This window comes from Drosophila persimilis, unplaced genomic scaffold (genome assembly GCF_003286085.1).
Source record: "Drosophila persimilis strain 14011-0111.01,24,50 unplaced genomic scaffold, DperRS2 tig00000002-arrow-pilon, whole genome shotgun sequence".
In the NCBI taxonomy this organism is placed as follows: domain Eukaryota; kingdom Metazoa; phylum Arthropoda; class Insecta; order Diptera; family Drosophilidae; genus Drosophila; species Drosophila persimilis.
The window spans coordinates 5,751,127-5,768,813 of NW_020825289.1; the positions used below are offsets into that span (position 1 = coordinate 5,751,127).

Consider the following 17,687-nt stretch of genomic DNA (forward strand, 5'->3'; position numbering starts at 1 on the left):
TTTGCATTTGCTTTTACTTTTGCTTTTGCTTTTGCGTTTGCGTTTCTTTAAGTGTAGGTTTCATTTGTATTAAAGTTTCTTAAATGTTTTTTTGCTTCTTCCTCCTCTTCATGTTGCTTTTTGTTGTTGTTGTTTTTTGCTTAACTCTTTGTTGTTTTGTTTTATGTTTTGTTTTTAAGATCTTTTACTGGGGTCCATAGCAACAGCGTGGCGCGATGTTATTGCGCACAGCTACAGTCTTCGTCAACATCTTAAACAAATAGAAAGGCTTAAAAAGAAATAATTTAACGCTTCACTTCGATGTCATCATGGTCACGAACTCTGTAACGAAAGGAACGAAAAAAGTGTATCGATTAGTATGGAAATTCTCTACGACAATTCTCTACGATCTCCGACGGAGAACACACGTTAAGTAGAGCAGGCACTGAGACAGCACAAAAAACATGGACGAGTACTAGTTAAGTTTGTCATTGGGATAGTAATAAATTAAAGAGAAATATTCTATTTTGCCTTGTCAACATGAGGTGGCAGCAAGTGCAGAACTTGACACAGCAAATTACATATCGAACAGAGCTTAGTGCTGTCATTAACCTTCTACTAAATTAAGACGGCAATTAATCAGCACAACAAGCAGTGCAACAGCAACAACAACACCCTGTGGTGTGGACGGGCTACAGAGGCAGGCAGCCAATCAATAAGACAAACGAGTCAGTCACGAGACGCCCGATGAGAACACTTCGCAGCAACACACCCACACGCACACCCACTCACACTGGCACACAAAAGTGTCGCCAGGGCAGATTTACTAAGTGCAAAGACTCGGAGATTATAGAATCTCTTTCGCTCTTCCGAAAATAGAAATCAGACTGGCAGAGACAGTTCCCAGAGAGTGCTCTCACGCAAGTTTCGGGAATTGTTTCCATTTTGTTTGTCGCGTCAAACGAAGAGTGGCAATAGCTCACCTTTCGTCAACTACACCTTGAGAAGAGAGCGGAGAGCAGAGACAGCAGCTCGAACTGCGGAGGAAGGAGAGGCAGAGACTGCCAGAGTAGCGGAAGAGGCAGAGCATAGCAAACTCGGGTAGCGGCAGCGGCAGCGGCAGCATTCGCTGCTGCGAACGCAATATAAAGACTTCCCTGCAGACTGCAGCCTCTGCAGCAGCAGATGCGACACAGTCGATAAAAAAAGTTTTGCTTCATTTACTCAATCAATGCCTGATAATGGGGAGCAAGACGAAGTGGTAGTGACGGTGCCAGGCTCTTCCTTATGTACATGGTAAATGGTGTGTGTGTGCTTGTGTGTGTCCCCAATTTATCAGGTGTTTGCATTTTTCTATTTTTAACAAGAGAAATAGCTGTTCTCTGATACTGCTACTGCTGTCGCTGCCGCTACCGCTGCCGCAGGCGCTGCCAACTGTTCTCGCTGATTGCACTTCTTCCTCTTCTTCTTGTGCTCTGCATTCTTCAGATATTTGAACGAAGGCACTACAAGAGGGCGTGGGACGTGTAATTAGCCAGATTGCTTCTGACCAGGGGTCAGGGACTTTGAATGTCCGCAACTATGGGCTTATCGGAGTACTCCTCAAGGAGTATTCCTGTTCCAAAACTGTGGAACACACCCATCTAATAAAGAAAATCCATTTTCTTGGTGGTCATAAAAGGTTTAAAAATAAAACGTTATTGGAATGGAGAACGCACAGAACCAAAGAATGTTTATGGGCCAAAGTTCAGGCCCGCCCGGAAATGGGCTTACCCAGAATGCAAAATACCCGCGACACACCCCCGCCGCTCCTCGGATAGACCTTGACATTTGCCACGGGAAGCTCGCGCCCCTTTTGATTACATCTCCGTTCGAAAAACATCAGCCCACCGCCCATTTGGGGGCGATTATTGGGGATTCTCGCGAGTCGAGTCCGCTGCCGGTTGGCGAGCAATTAAAATGAAATTAGACCCGATCGCGTTTCAACCTATTCCATCTGCCGCGCCCACTGCTGCCACTGCTGCCTCTGCTGGACGACTATCGCTCGTGCTTAGCAAATTTTCATGAATTTTCTTTCCGCCTTTTGGCAAGCTCCCTCCACCACGATGTTTGGCGATTTTGTGGTTCTGGTGTTTATCTTTCTTCGCTTTGTTTATATATACTCTCCCCGATCACCGCCACCCCTGTCACCCTCCCTTGTGCATGGCCTTGCAGGTGAGAGAGGGTATACTACACGCAGCACAGATAAAGAAGCAGTGCCATAATGCCCATAACTCTTGCCTAAGGCCCTGCAACCGACTCGATTGGTGGACACCACAATATTGCTATAGGTTTTCAGCAAACAAATCGCTAGTTTGTACAGGATTTGTATTTAATTGGTCTATTTTGAGGGTATCCAAAGCTTCGGTATATTTTTAATTTCTTTGTGGCAAACGCCCACGCTTTGTCCCTTGCCACGTTGCTGCTGGGCTAATGTTTAATTTGTTTCTTCATTGTATTTTGTTAAACATTTTATTTGATTTCTGACTTGAGGCTGTTGTTCATTTTTTGCCGCTGCCATTGCTGCCGCTGCTGTTTTTCAGCCAGCTCCCTTTTTGCTTTTCTGACAACATTTTTATATTTGGCAAGGGGCCAAGTAAGTCTCATTCCCATGCTCCAATACTTGGATGTTCTCCCACATACACACACGGTCATTGTTTCCACCATACATATATGTATATAGATATATGTATATTACCCCTTGCAAAATGTCCAAAGGGGTGTCGCAGGAAATGGAGATGGGGGCCGGCCCCTGTACTGAAGCCGCAAGACAACAATAAAGACTTTGGTTAATTGGCAATAAGCGAAATGGCCACCAGCCGCTGCTGACTGAGGGAACGATCCTCAGAATTGCAAAATTTGTATTTAAATATATTTTATTTTATTTCTTGTTTCTTCCTCTCGGTTGCCCCCTGCCTCCCTCTGCTCTACTGGTTAATCATTTAAATGTGGAATTTACGCGCGACATTTATTTTTGCTTTTAAAAACATTTCAATTTTCAGCAAAAGACATAAAAAAAGAACAAATTACAGATTGGGCTAATGGGAGGAGGAGGGGAGATGTTTCAAAAGAGGAAAGTGTCGTAGCAGGCAGTCCTTTGGGCGTTCATTCTCTATAGCAGTCGGCTTTTTGATTGACAAAGTGGATATCCCGCCGTATAGCTTTAAGGATGGTTATTGTTATTTTAAATTCTCAATTATAAATCTGATCTGATTCCCCTGAATATCTGCTAAATGGTTTCCCCTGAACCTCATCACGATCATTGACTAGATCATCATTTCGGTTGGCATTTCCATCTCTTCTCCCGTTTCGTAGAACCTGCTGTTTCAAACTGTTTGCTATTTTTATGTATTTTGTTCATAAATTACTTGTGATTAATCTATTTGATCCGAAAAATGCTTGCAGAGGCACCAAACACGATTTCTATTTGAACTTGAAGCATACTCTTATATACCAGAATATACATCGCGATATAGGTACATACATATATACTATGTATATAGATCAGTGCGATTGTCCGATTTTAATAGCTACTTTGGCGGATTGGCTCACAGTGTGCTCACAACAAAAGGAAATTTCAGGGAAGAGACCGGAATGGGAGTGGGCATAAGATTCTATTCGAAAACTTGTTCGATTTTCTTCAATTTTTTGTTGTTTTTGTTTTATTGCTTTTTCCTTTTTGATGATCACGATGATTGCTTTGTGTTGTTTTCCCTCACGCTCCCTTCTCCGCCGACGCGCTTTTCACCAACACGTTCCTTCGTTTGCTCAATTGAAAATTCAATTTTCGAGCAATTAAAAAATTACGAAGAACACAGAACACAAAACACGAAAAATTCGTATAAAATACTGAGAGATGCTCATTTGCTTTCTATATACTTTTCGTGATCGCCAAGCGTATGGCCGACCACGTGAGTCAGATGATCGGATGACACAACCAAGTGCCGCACAGCGACTCGGTCATGACTCAAATGGGATATGTCACAGATGAATCTTTGGTGAAACAATGGCACGACGATACAATACAATTAGTGGGCCAAAGCCCGCACGCAACCCAAACAAATTGCAACCCCCGTGCAGTGCCCCCGTCAGTCGGCTCTCCGCACTCACCTTCGTAATTGACCTGACCATCACCATCGATATCAGCCTCGCGGATCATCTCATCGACCTCCTCGTCTGTTAACTTCTCGCCCAAATTTGTCATCACGTGACGCAGCTCGGCCGCTGAGATGAAGCCGTTGCCGTCCTTGTCGAACACTCTGAAGGCTTCTCGGATCTCCTCTTCGCTATCGGTGTCCTTCATTTTGCGTGCCATCATGGTAAGGAATTCTGGGAAATCAATGGTTCCGTTGCCTGTGCGGGGGAAATAATGAGATTATCAATTAATCAATTCATTTGATTGCCTGCTCTCGGGGAACATCATTATAATAATTTTAGCCCACAAACAGGATTAGGATTAAGGCAAAGTCTCTCACTCTCTTTTTTTCCAGCGGCTGTGTACACTGCTTAAAGCCTTGTTCTGCTTCGCTCACCTTCTCGACAAATCCCTGGCATATTTCAAATTTGCCTAAGCCCCAGACAAACTTATTCCAACCCCATCCCCCCCCACCACCCAACTGGGCTATATCTGGCCTGGGCACACGTGTGCCGCTTCAAAGATAAGCCTGGCTAAGACTCTTTCTGTCAAATCACTCTCTCTCTCTCTGTCTCTCTCTCGCTTATCTCCTTTGGCCCTGGTCTGGCGGAATGAAAATTTGCTAAAGAATTTACCAAACATTTTCCAGAGGGGCTTTCCGAAGCACGAAAAAAAAGTCAAACACAAATGAAGTGGTTGAACCGAAATTCTTGTTATACTAATTGAAAAAGTTCCTGTTAAAGTTGGTAAATAGTTTTGAACAGCGATAATGCATCCAGAAGGAGCAACTTTTGGCCTTAATTGTTATTGACTGACTCTCGACCAGGCCAGGCCAGGCCAGGCCGGGCCGGGCCCTGACTCTTTCGTCTATAAAATGGTAAGCATAATAAAAAACATGAGAAAATGTTCGCCATCCAAATGGAGTATCATTTTGATGTGTATTTTTACGACTCGTACTTTCCCGAAAATGGCTTCTATCCGGGTCAAAAACTTTTTAGATATGATTGCTGAAAACAAAATGGGGATTCAGCGCTCCTTTGAACTCAAGCTGAACTTGTTTTCTCAAGTGGAATTTAGATTTAATGGCAAAGATATGCAGAAGGAGAATGAAGGAAAACAAAGGAGGGTTAAGGGTTAAGGGCTAAGGGCTAAGGGTTACCACAAGACCTTCAAATGAAATTGATGGTATTTGCACCCTAGCGAAACCTCGAGGGAAATCTATTCCACAAATGAATCTGTTCGTCGATCCAAACACCTGAGGCAACCTGCCACAATTAGAGGCTATAAAAAAAGCGCAAGGAAAGGAAATCGAATCGCATTTAATTGATCTAAAACAAATAAATAATGCTTGCCCAAGTTCAAACGGAAAAATAACAAATTAACAAGCAATCCACATTCGATTCGAATTCAATTTGCGGATTCGCCAATGAAATTTTCATAAATACGAAATAAGTACAACAAAAATTGCTATGGCACTTGGGGCTGGCTAATTTAAGTATTATTATTATACAATTCAATTCGGCAACATAGAAATCCAAAAATATATTCCTTCAATAAAGTATCGACGGGTGGGCATCGGCATCGGCATCGGCATCGACTTCGGTTCATTTCTGTTTCGATTTTGGGATTTTGTTGGGTGGCCGCCGGCGGGCGCTTGTTTATGATTCTATTTAAAACATTTGACGCGATTTCTGTTGCTTTTGGCTTTGTCGATAGGAATTCCCCAAGAAAAAAAGAAAGAAACCAAACCAAATACCAGAAGAAACCCCCGCCCCCTCCCCCGCCCCCCACACAGAGACAGACCACAAATCGAGACAGACACAAATCATTGAGAAATTTGTTGCCATTTTTGTTAGACGCTTCTTAGACCGGGCCCGCAGAAGAGCCCCAGAGCCAATTATGATGATCCCCGACACGATGATGATCATAATGATGATGGGCCATGTCTGGCGAGGTTTTCGGTTTCCATTACGCCTTCAGTTCTTTCGCTTCACTCGGGTGATTCCGCAACGTAGTGCAAAAAATTTTGCAGACAATTTAAAATTTTAATAAGTTTTGCTTCCCTCTGGTGCTGCTGCTGGTGCTGCTGCCGCCGCCGCTGCTCTCTGCAGTGGCATTGCTAAATTTAGTTTGGGGGCATCCATTCCAATACGCCAGCCCCAATACCCCCGCCTCGTGCCGCACTCTATAAATAACACATGGTGATTCCGTTGGTCTGTCATCTGTCCCCCCACCCCCTACCCGTCCCCGTCTCGACGGGTCTTGCCATTTTGTTCCACTCTCTCAATTTTATTTGTATATTCGCTGGACAATACCATTTGCATGCAAAACTCCCTCCTGCCGCCGTACACCCTCTGGAATCTAATGCGGTCGTTTGTATGCAACACGGAACGGGCACGGAGGACGGGGACTGCGTCTGAGACTGGGCACTGGGTACTGGGGCTGGCCATCGTCAACGGGCCGGGAGACGACGCCAACAAAATGTTAAGTAATGAATGTTTAATGTTTCCGTCAGTGTCTGTATTTTTTTTTTTTGGAGTGGGAGGAGTGGGCCTACGTTAGTGGGACATACGAGTGGGTGGAGTCGCTGGTGATTCGTCCACTTCTATAGGATCTGATCTCCTACATCTGATGGGGAGGCCTTGAGGGCGGTGGTCTCCTTCGTGAAAAAATATCTTCAGCTACGAAGTAGATCCTGGCTTAGTCGAAGCTGCCCGCTAAAAGAGTGTACTTTCCCGGCATAAGGATTTTCTTGAATGGGAGGGCCATTTGCCACCCAACAAAGTTGCCAAAAAGTTGACTCCCAAATGACAGCCCCCACAAACCAAACCAATTTCAGCTCTGATAAACAGTTAAGCAGTCAAGTGTTGCCCCTCTTTCCCCAACGACAGCTCCTTCAGGAGTCTGCGCTGCTGCTACGCTGCTGTGCAGAAATTTTGCAGATTTTGTCCTGGATATTTTCATGCACATGCGTGCAAGAGAAGCGACAGGATAGCACACACTGAGAGACAGAGAGAGAGAGAGAGAGAGAGAAACACTTGCAAAAGAAGAAGGACGGAGACTTGAATGAACGGAGAGAGCGAGAGGGTTACAGGCAGCCTCCTGCTACAATTTTTGTTGCTTTTTGCTGTTTCTGATTTACTTGTTACGCTTTCCTCTCTCATTCTTCTTGTGCAACAGAAGAGCCATGTATGATTAGGCAGACAAACACAAGGACAGAGACAGAGAGAGAGAGAGAGACGGAGTGTGTAAGCGAAAACCGTGGGAGGGAGCAGGATATGGCCTAGTTTAATATATTGGCCACTAACAATTTAATGGCACTTTAAACGCACCGCCAGACAAAGTTTAGACGAGCGGAATTTGTAATCTGCACAAACTTTAGAGAACCGCAAAATGTTTTAATCAACAACAACAAATACGAGTAGGTTTAAAATTAATTAAAATGTGCAACTAATTACCCTCCACGAATGCTATTGGAACTTCATTAAGCTTCATAAAATAATCATGGAACCACTCGCCCCCTCTCCTCCTCCACCGTTGGTGCCTCGCTGCCTTCTAGTTTTCGGCGAAAAGGTGAAAAACCCCGCAATAAAAACGGGCGACACATATTCAATATTTGGCGCGAGGCGCCTGTCGCTCGATTTCCCCCACGAATCGGTTAAATATACAGAAAGTGTACCAAAATAAAAACCGATCTTCCTCTTCGGCAAAAGAATGTGTGTTTCGGTTACACCAAAAGCCTGTCTAACGGAACAACCACCTTTTGTCAAAAACAAAAACCAGGAAAAACAAAAAACAAAAAACACACACAAAACAAAATTCTGACAGCCGCCGCTGCCAAAGACAAGACAAGACAAGAGCCAAAATATTTCAGTCATCTATTTTTAATGCCTATGACGTGTTTTTGTTGCATATTTTTAGCCGACAAAATGATTTTTCCTTTCTCCCCATTGTTTGCCGTGTATCGCGGGTCTGATATGTGTCTGGGATTAGGCCAGAGAACAGCAATAGATTTGGCCAGAAACGGGTTAAAGGGGGATTCGACTGGTTCGTCGCTTGCCCCGGCCGAAAGACTTGGGAACCCTTATTTATAAATAGACGGGGACCTGGCTATGGCCCATGTCTATCCCAAATGCAGCTTATAATCCCCATCTACCATTTCCCATCTCCCCACTTACCATCGGCATCGACCTCGTTTATCATGTCCTGCAGCTCGGCCTCTGTGGGATTCTGTCCCAGGGAGCGCATGACTGTTCCCAATTCCTTTGTTGTGATGGTGCCATCGCCGTCTTTGTCGAATAGCGAGAATGCCTCTTTGAACTCGGCGATTTGTTCCTCTGTCAGCTGATCGGCCTGGAAAGATGCAACGAAACACGGGACCGGTTAGAAGAACGTTTCATAATTTCACTTAATAAAAGCTGCTAATCCAAACGCACCATTTTTATATATAATATTTCGATATATCTTTAGAATGCGAGCACAACTTTTTGTTTCTACTATAAATTTGTTGTTTCCAAACTCGGCACAACTTTCAGAATGAGTTTTCAACGAGAACTACGATGGGAAAAGGGGTTGCGAATGGGAATGGGAATGGGGTTGGGGATTTCAATGTCATATGCGAAAACGTCTTAACGAGTACAAAATTAGGAATAACAAAAGACGAAAAAGGAGAACAATTGTACTTTGTTTGAATAATTTTGCGTATTGTCGACTGCTTGTTTGCAAGTCGAATCGAGATACAATTGTATCTGTGTATCTATGCAATGGTATCTCAAAAAAAGGTGTTAAGTATCCGCTGAATCCACAAAAATCTTGACGTCAGCGCTACTGAATAAACGAAACTGCAGAGGTAGAGCGAAGAGCGAAAAGCGAAATGGCAAGACGACACCCAAAACCGTTTTGTTTTTTATTCCTTCCATCATTTTTATTTTTTATTTTTATTGTCATACGAATGATGAGTGACAAGAGACGTGCCAGTTGTCAGGGTCTCGGGCAGGAAACGATCTTGCAACGTCTCATCATGCTCGAGAGGATGAAATTATTGTTTATCCGTATATAATTTCCATACTTCACTTCATATAAAAGTGAGCAAGCATTCGCGCTCAGGCGATAGGCTGTTTTTTTATTAATATATTATCATTATTCATGAGGAAAAAATGCAAAAACAAACTTTGACTTTGCGTCAGAGGATGACGTAGACAGATTTGTTCAAGCTGACGATTGCAAAGGCACGGATCAGGGCACTTGATGGCTGTACGATCGTAAAATGCTCGGAAGAAGGGTTTACCGATCGTTCCTAGGATAGTGGATGTTTGGAAGTAATAGATCTCTGGAATTCACAAGTACATAGAAATGTACTTGAAAATATCCCCCTCCCAGGCATATCTAATCATATTTGGTAACAATTTTTTGCCCTCAACTCTAGCGCATTTCAAGGTAAAATCAGCCCCGACCACGCCCCGTCGGTATGCGCCCACTATCTTGTATAACAAGCGACAACTACAACTATGAACTACCATAGAAATCCGAAATGCGGCAGGGCCGAACATTTTTATGGACAACTTCCGTCTGATTCTGGCCATAAGAAAGTGCTCGAGGGAAGGCTGGGAGGGAAGGCAGCCCATAACCCACTAAAGTCAAGCCAAATCAGCAATTGGCAATGGAATTATAGCGCCCCTTGATCGTTGGCTTTATCTAATCGGGAAAGCAAAGTCAAGAAATTAAGTGCTGCTTTTGGGTTTGCACCTGTTTTGGACCAGAGTTTGTCGCGTTGGCGTCGTGCGTTCAATTGAATTTTGTTTGGCTTATCGCTCTCGGCCCTCTTGCAGATAAAAAATGTTTCAGCAGCGTTATGTCATTGCGGGGCATGACTAAGCCACCCAGCCCCAGCCCCAGTCCAATCCCAATCCCCGCAGCTCGGCGCAGATTAAAGCACAGCATTGGGGCTCTCTCCCACTCTCTCGAAATGGTAGCAAACAACAACAGACCCCACCCACCCAGCAGATCCATTAATGGCAATCCGTGGCGCGAGAGGGTTGGGGTATGGATACCTAATTGGTAGCACATTTGTATGCACAATCACACGCCCACAGCTCAGCGCTAGGGGGGGATGACACATCCCTCTTTGCTGCTGAATATCTTGCCACGTTTGGAGCAGGACTCAAGCTGTGCAACTCCAACTAATGAGTCATGCTTCTGGGAACAAGTGTTGGCCAAGCCAAGAGTTCAACTCCCAACAAGTTTCAACTTGTTTGGGCCAAAAGTTTGCCAGCCAGACTACAGCAGTTTGTGCCGCTTTGCCGGCTGCTCAAACCGGTTCGGTTCCGGTGGATTGGAGTTTCATTTTATGAATGGTACGCTTCATTTTTTTGGTACACTTTTTAGCTGTAACTTGGTTTCTTCATGGATCTTTCAAATGCCACCTCACATCGTTTTCATTCGAATGATCGATGAAGTCAGCCAAAGAAACTGACTCATAAGAAAATGCTATGTACTGCGGATATCATTAAGAAATTTTATATTTTGTGGGCTTTCGAGAGACTCGTATAATGATAAACAACAGACTCGAAGAAATTTTAAAGAAATAAACAAATCGAGCAACTGTAACTGTAACTGTTGAATAAAATATGATATGTTTTCCGTCGGCCTTTCTAGCGGAAGATACGCAGACTTTGAAGCACAGACTCTGTAACTGTAACTGTAACTGTAACTGTCAACACATGAATCACGGCGGTCGAAAAGATATCGAGAGAGGAGAGGAGGGGCCAATGAAGCCCGCAGAACGATTTCTTTTAATTAAAAGCCGTTTGCATTTTGCGTGAGCTGTAAAAATTGCTAATTAAATTAGGCATCCGACCGCTGCTTATCAAAAGACAGGCGCAAAGGCCAAATACAAGTAACATACAACTACAAGATGAAAAGGAAGAGGAAGAAGGCGACGGGAAAATTGGATTATGTGGTTAGGTGGCGTCTAGCAGGAATTTTTCTTCATTTACAGCCGTCGGTTAGTCCATACACCCCCCCTCCACCCAGGGGCCGGGAGCTGAACCGTTACAATAAAATTCTTTTGCGAAAATAAAAGGCAAAGTGGAACAGGCAGCCGCCAACACACACACACGCACACAAGCACAAAGAGCGAGAGGGGCAAGGCAGACAGGCAACACAGCGAACCGAACGAATAAACGAAAAGAGACGACGACCGAGGACGCCGAGCACAAAGCGAAACAGCAAAATAACCGCAATGCGGCAAATGAAACGGTTATGGAAGAAAACAACAAAAGGTAGGCGCCGCGACAACGAGTCGGCACGAAACGAAACGAATCCGAATGTGAAGAAAGCGCACGCAGATAAAAGTGCAAAACGCAGAAAGCAGCAACAGAAAAATACCCAACACACATCCAAAAGAAACGGCAAAGAACTCGCAGAGAGACAGAGAGAGAGTGAGAGCGGGCTAGCGACGCAGCACAAAACGGAACTGATAACAAACTGTGCAGAACGCGAGAGTGAGAGAGAGGAAGCTCACACCATTTAAACAGAACTCTCACACCAACAGTGCAGAGAAACTGTGTGAAACGGTTATGAGAGAGAACCAGCGAGGCGAAGTACGCTCTCCTCTCCGAAACGGTTCAACTGAGAGCGTGCGCAAAGCAAATGAGAAAGAAATTCCACAAGCCAAAAGAATTTTTTCACCCATTTCGTTTCCAACCTCAATTTAGCGGCCAAATATGCGGTAAATAAAAACGCAAGCAAAATACAAGCCCAAAGCGGAGTGAACAAAAAAGCAAAGAGGATGGAAAGACCAACAATATGCCGGGTCCGGCGGCATTATTGTTGATCCCGTCCCCACTTCAAATATGATAACAGCAGGAATTGGGGATTTTCTATAGTTTTCTGATAAAGGTGTTGCTGGGGCCATGCGTGTGGTGTGCCTCGACGAAAGTCTTTCCTTCAACCGCTGCAGTCTCCTCAACAATTGTGATCTATTACAGAGGGAGTGGGGAACCGTTGCGAAGGTGTTGTCGAGATGCTGATAAGAGCTGCCTGCTTGAAGGGTGGGCCTGGGCCGAAAGCGTCATGGAATTAAATTGAGACCTGATAGTGATGGGGAATGTGTGTGCTGCGGCCTCGAAAAGTGTGATCAATAACTCATGGAATATCCACATCAAACCGGAATATCCAGAGCGATATTTTCCATTTTACATATTACACCTTTGCTATTTTTAAGTTTTCTCCCATTTAAAATAATAATTTGATACGTCCAGTAATAGATGAATAAACCTGCCTATTGAGGGTACACGTTTTATTGTTGGGCAAACGCTTTTGACAGAAAATTGTCATTAGAACCTGGTTTTCAAACGTTTCTAATTGCCGCTGTGGCGGCTTTTATAATTGGAGTAATTTCTTAAGAATTACATTACGTTTTGAGAGGTAACATTGTTAATATATAACATACATATGTATGCACATATATTTTTTATAGAACAGGAAAAAACCAGTTTTTCTATCCCCCGAGCAATATTTTTTTGGGGTGCGAAATGTAAACGAAATTTTCGGGGACAGCTGCTTTTTAGGGGTTGTGCACGTGTGTGTGTGTGTGGGTATCGTGTGTGTAGAAAGCCGTTAAAACCATATAAACAACATCTAATTGGATGGGAGGATGCCTCTCCCTCCAGCCATCTCCCCTCCCCACAGCACACCACATGGGAGGCCGCTGTCCGACTTTGATTTCTCGCCAAAATTTTGTGAAATTTCAATGGAAAATGTGAATTCTGTTTCTATAAACAAAAACGGAGATGCACATATTTTTGGGTATTCATACACTTACCATTTTTATTGTTTTTTTGGTGTTGTTGTTGGAAAGAGTAAGTAAATGTTAATCCGCTGCGGCTGCCTCTGCTGCTGCTGTTGGTATGTGTGTGAGTGGAATTACGTTGTTGGGGGGGATTGGAACGCGCGCTCTAACTTTTAACTAGAATTTTATTTGCGCTTAACACACTGCAAAGATCAAGAAGAAGAGGGATGTGTGAGGAAACACGCAGGTTGCTGGAATACCCTTGACGGCACAGCGGCAGCGGCAGCAACAACTTCTTCCAGCTGAAGAGGAACGGAACAACAATTGGCAAACGAAAGAACCAAAGGGGAGACAGAGACACGACGCTCCGCGGAGACTTTTGTGATATGTTTTCCACGCTGCCGCGCTGCTGTTGTGTTGTTGCTGGCGTTGCCGCTGCGTTGCCGAATTTAATACAAAATTTTCCCTGGCATAATTTTTTGTTGCTTTTCATTGGTTTTTGCTTTTCTTTTCTTATTTTAATTTTTTTTCTTTTTGCTTTTGTGCGAAATATGCCAAACACACGCGCGCACACGGCAAGATTTTCGTTTATATAGTATCTGGTGAGTGCTGGCACATATAGGCATTGCTCGGACTCGGGTTTTATACAGATATTTGTTTCAATTTCTCGTTTTCATATATTCTTTGGCGTTGATTTGCTTGGTTTTAGTGGCTGTTTTTCGCGGAATTTGTCGAGGCACAAAAGAGCAGATGGAACTTTTATTTCTTTTTTTCCTCGGCTCCTCGCAGCCCCTTGGAAAAGTGTGTGCTTGGGTGAAATATTTGGACTCTGGGCAACTCACGATCCTAATCAAAATTTCCGCAGGCGACTTGTTCACGAGAAAATCAAAATTTCGACTGTGCCCGCTGCCGTTACCGTTATGTTATATATACGTGTTGTACAAATATATATACCTCATAAATATAGTTGTACCGATTCGCAGCGCAGCCGTGAGAGCAAAGAGAGAGCGCCTCGTAATGCAGACAACAACGGCGAGAGTAAGTCGGAGAGCAGAGCTGTCCGTTTAGCAATTTAGTAGCTAGATCTGGCCACTTTTACAAAAATTTGACCTTTTTGTAAAATGCTATTAGGAAAAAACCTAGCAATTTTTAAATATATTTTAGCTAAAATTAAAACTTTATTTTAAAACTAGCAATTTTTGTATTTTTCTTCTTTTGTTTTTTACATTTTGTATACATCGACGGCACAAATTACGATTAATAGTTGGTTCACAAAGTATCGGTACATTATTAAAAATGTACTCGCAATTATGTATCTTAAGATATATATTTTTCTTCCCAAATCTAGCAATTTTTTCTTAGGAGATTCTGGCAGCACTAGCGGACAGCAACAACGACGAGAGCAAGTCGGAGAGTGAACTGACTGGCCGGAGAGTGAACTGGCTGCGAACCGGTTCTGCTCTCGCGCTCTTTTTCACTCTTATCTGCAAATTTTTGCCTTTTCTGGCTCTTTTCTTTGCCGTTCCTTCGTAAACCGAAGCTCGAGGTAAGGCAGACAAAAAATATATTTAATATTTCCCCTGTAACGGTCGCGCCGGCGCACTATGGTCCGAACGACCACTTTTGTTGGCCAAAATTAATAACTCCCGAACGGAACAAGATTTTTTCATTTAGTTTTTTGTATTGGATACATATAATCAATAAGAAATGGATTTAAGAAAAAAAATGGGTGTGGCACCGCCCCTCTTTTTAATAATGCATATTTAAATTTTTAGTTATAGTGAAAAAAAGTATTAAGCATATTTTATTTAAGAAAACGGCGTTGCACGACTAAAAAAAATTTTGATTTAAATAAAAATAAAATCTTTTAAAGGTTTCCGTAAATTATTGCCGAAATCCTTGTCTAGAAGCAAGGTTAACGCCTCGTTAAGTGAGATATGTGCCGGCTTTCCGACTGGGTCCGGTACAGCCTTACGAACTTAGTTAGCATATTTGGACATAAAGATAAATGTATTATAACAAAGGCTTGTGGCCAATCCACATATTTTCGTTCAAACATCTTTGAATTTTACCGGCATTTGTTCCGGTATGTTGCCAAACGGTAACAAATTTTCTTGCTGGTATCTTCAAAAGCTTTATTAATTTCATATGATATGTCGCCTTATGATCCGTTTTCAAATAATTGATAATTTTACCCTTCTCTGAATTCCATTCGGCAAACAAATCTGCATTTTCGAATTTGAGGTTATGCTCTATTAATGCAAATTCCAAGAATTGTGGTAAAAAGTGGCATTTCTAACTATATACATTTCAAAAAGAATTTATTAATCTACGACACAGAAAAGGTTTCAGGGTGGGACTAGGTAGGACTCACTTTGTACACCTTTTCAAAAATTACTTTTCATTACAAGTTGGCACATGTTGAAGGCCTCACTTTAACCTTCAATTACGAAGACATCAGAACTACTAGAGACAGTTAAAAACTCAAAACACGTAGTAAGAACCCGACAGATTAAGATTCATCAAAAAAATTTAATCACGTCTTGGCGTTTTTCAATTTTTGAGATATCTAAAGTGGTTATTAATTTGCCACTTTTTCCCTTCACGTGCTTTACTATAAAAACAGTTGGGTTGCACAGCTGATTTTGCGAATGTGGCGCCATCTATGGAAATTTCTGGTACGCAGATTTAATGGTCGATCTTTTTCTAATGCAGAGCGATCAAAACCAGGTTTCAGTTTTGACTTTGAAAAATTAGGTTTTGGCCAACAAAAGTGGTCGTTCGGACCATAGTGCGGCGCTTTTAACCAAAGGCGTACCATGGGCAATTTGTTGAATATGTATGTACATATATGTACATGGCTAAGAAACAGATTCATACATACGTGGGTTTTCTATAGAAAATTAAGGTACGAAATGTGGAAAAAAATAATTGTTCGAAGTCAAGGAAATATACACAATATAAGTACAATATATACCAAAAGTACCAAATAATTGTTCCTGATGCAAAAACCTTATTATAAATTCTGATAGGCTATATCAGCGGTCGGCAGGGCCCTATCTTATGTGCATAGCAAAGTGCACCTCTCACGAACACGTGTATAACGGTGGTTACTTGCAGCAAACATGCATACATATATGTCTGTAAGTATGCGTGCGGATTCCTGCATTAGATGGATTTAATAAGAAAATAATGTGACCAGTTGAGAAGGGGGAAAATGGTGTGTAGCGTCACGTCTAATGGATCATTTGATAACTATTTCTTTCAAATATGTACATACATATGTACATACTATCCAGCGGATATATTATCTAGCGGACTCTTAACAGGTGTTGGTTAATTCATGAACGATTGGGTTAAACGGGAAATTTATTCAGCTCTTTTTTGGCGTAGACTTGATCGAAGCAGTCGCTCGGTTTTATCCACCGAGTTGGAGTGTCCCTCCGAATCCCGGTGTTGCGGGTGCGATATTCTTTGCAGGAAGTTCACAATGCTGTGGGTGGTGACGAAGGAGCTGAAAGTGGAAACTAGCGTCTCGCCCCGGTTCTCGGCTTCCTGGCGCTCCCTCTGCCGCCTCTCGTGCCTCTCCAGTCGCGCCTGGCGCTGCCGGTCTCTGACCGCCTCCGCGTCAAAGTCGTCCAGGTCGAAGTGCGTATCGGCCACTGGGTGGACATAGACGCCTTTCTTAAGATAAATCTCAAGCTCCTCCGGCGTCATGTTTTTGGTCTTGATCAGCTCTGTGAAGGCGATTTTGGCCTCCAGCTGCTTCGCCTGGGAGCGCTTCAGGCGGTAAAAGTCCTCCCGCTCGAACTCCTCCAGCTCGGCGCAGATGTAGTTGTAGGTCCGGACCAGCTGTGGGATCACCACGTGTTCCAGAGCGTTCACCCGCATGTTAGTTTGCCGCGAGGCTGCTGCCAGCATCCGCACCATGTAGTCCAGGGAGCAATACGCCACCAAGTCCTTGAGGGCAGCGAGGTACAGCGTCCGCACCTTCTGCACCTGGACTCCGCCGCAGCTGAGGCCAGCCAGCGGGAAGGCACCTCGCTCCTCAGCCTCCAGCTCGAAGTAGTTGAGCGGCACGCCCACGATCTTCTGCTGGGTCTTGCGCAACACGGCCGTGGCCCTCTTGTTGTCCGCCACGATCACCGGCTTGAAGTCCGTGCCCAGTAGATTGGCCTTGGCCAGCGAGAAGATGGCCGCCCGCATTTGGTCGTCCACCTGGTTCTCCTTGGCGTGCATGCTGCGGCGCAGCTCGCGCAGCTTCAGGTCGATGGCGTCCCGCTTCCGCTTCAGCAGACTGATGCCGCGCTGCCCGGCCTGGACGCGCAGCTTCATCAGTACGGAGTTGGCCCGCGAAGGGTATATGGGCAGGATATCTTTGTTGGACATGGCCCTGGATGGGATCCTCTGTTCGGTTCAAGCCAAGAAAAAATGAGTCTGTCTGGATTGTTTAATTTGGATGGAACCAAGAGCCTACTTGATTGAGTGAGGTAGCCCAAGTTCTACACACAGATTTAAATTTATTTAGCGAGTGCTCCTTTCGTATTATTCGGTCGTTGTCTCACGGAAAATGCTCTCAGATTATCCAACTAATCCGCGCTCAGCGTTGGTCAGCGATAGCGATGGTCAGAAGAGGCAGCAGATATCTGCAATTACAATTACACACACACACAGTGGAGCGAAAACATAGTGAGGGGCGCACACACTTGTGTCCATTCCACTGGGATGGGGAGCAACGATTTT

At 43.8% G+C, this 17,687-nt stretch overlaps 2 protein-coding genes across 3 annotated transcripts; both read right to left on the reverse strand.

Moving 5' to 3' along the window:
- Positions 1-13,804, reverse strand: LOC6591113 (calmodulin). Of its 2 annotated transcripts, XM_026985227.1 has the most exons (5): positions 13,787-13,804; positions 12,978-13,147; positions 8,332-8,506; positions 4,129-4,371; positions 1-321 (listed from the first exon to the last, which is right to left on the reverse strand). In XM_026985227.1, exons 2-5 carry the CDS (start codon positions 12,978-12,980, stop codon positions 293-295), a joined length of 450 nt encoding a protein of 149 aa, XP_026841028.1. In that variant the 5' UTR covers positions 12,981-13,147; positions 13,787-13,804; the 3' UTR covers positions 1-292. The 2 variants fall into 2 exon arrangements, with proteins under 2 accessions (XP_026841028.1, XP_002015815.1); XM_002015779.2 differs by lacking the exons at positions 12,978-13,147; positions 13,787-13,804 and adding an exon at positions 8,590-8,607.
- Positions 13,805-16,295: 2,491 nt separating this feature from the next.
- LOC6591114 (V-type proton ATPase subunit D 1) lies at positions 16,296-17,394 on the reverse strand. The gene has a single exon (XM_002015780.2). The coding sequence runs from the start codon at positions 17,331-17,333 to the stop codon at positions 16,314-16,316; it is 1,020 nt and encodes a 339-aa protein (XP_002015816.1). The 5' UTR covers positions 17,334-17,394; the 3' UTR covers positions 16,296-16,313.
- Between the last annotated feature and the right edge of the window lie 293 nt (positions 17,395-17,687).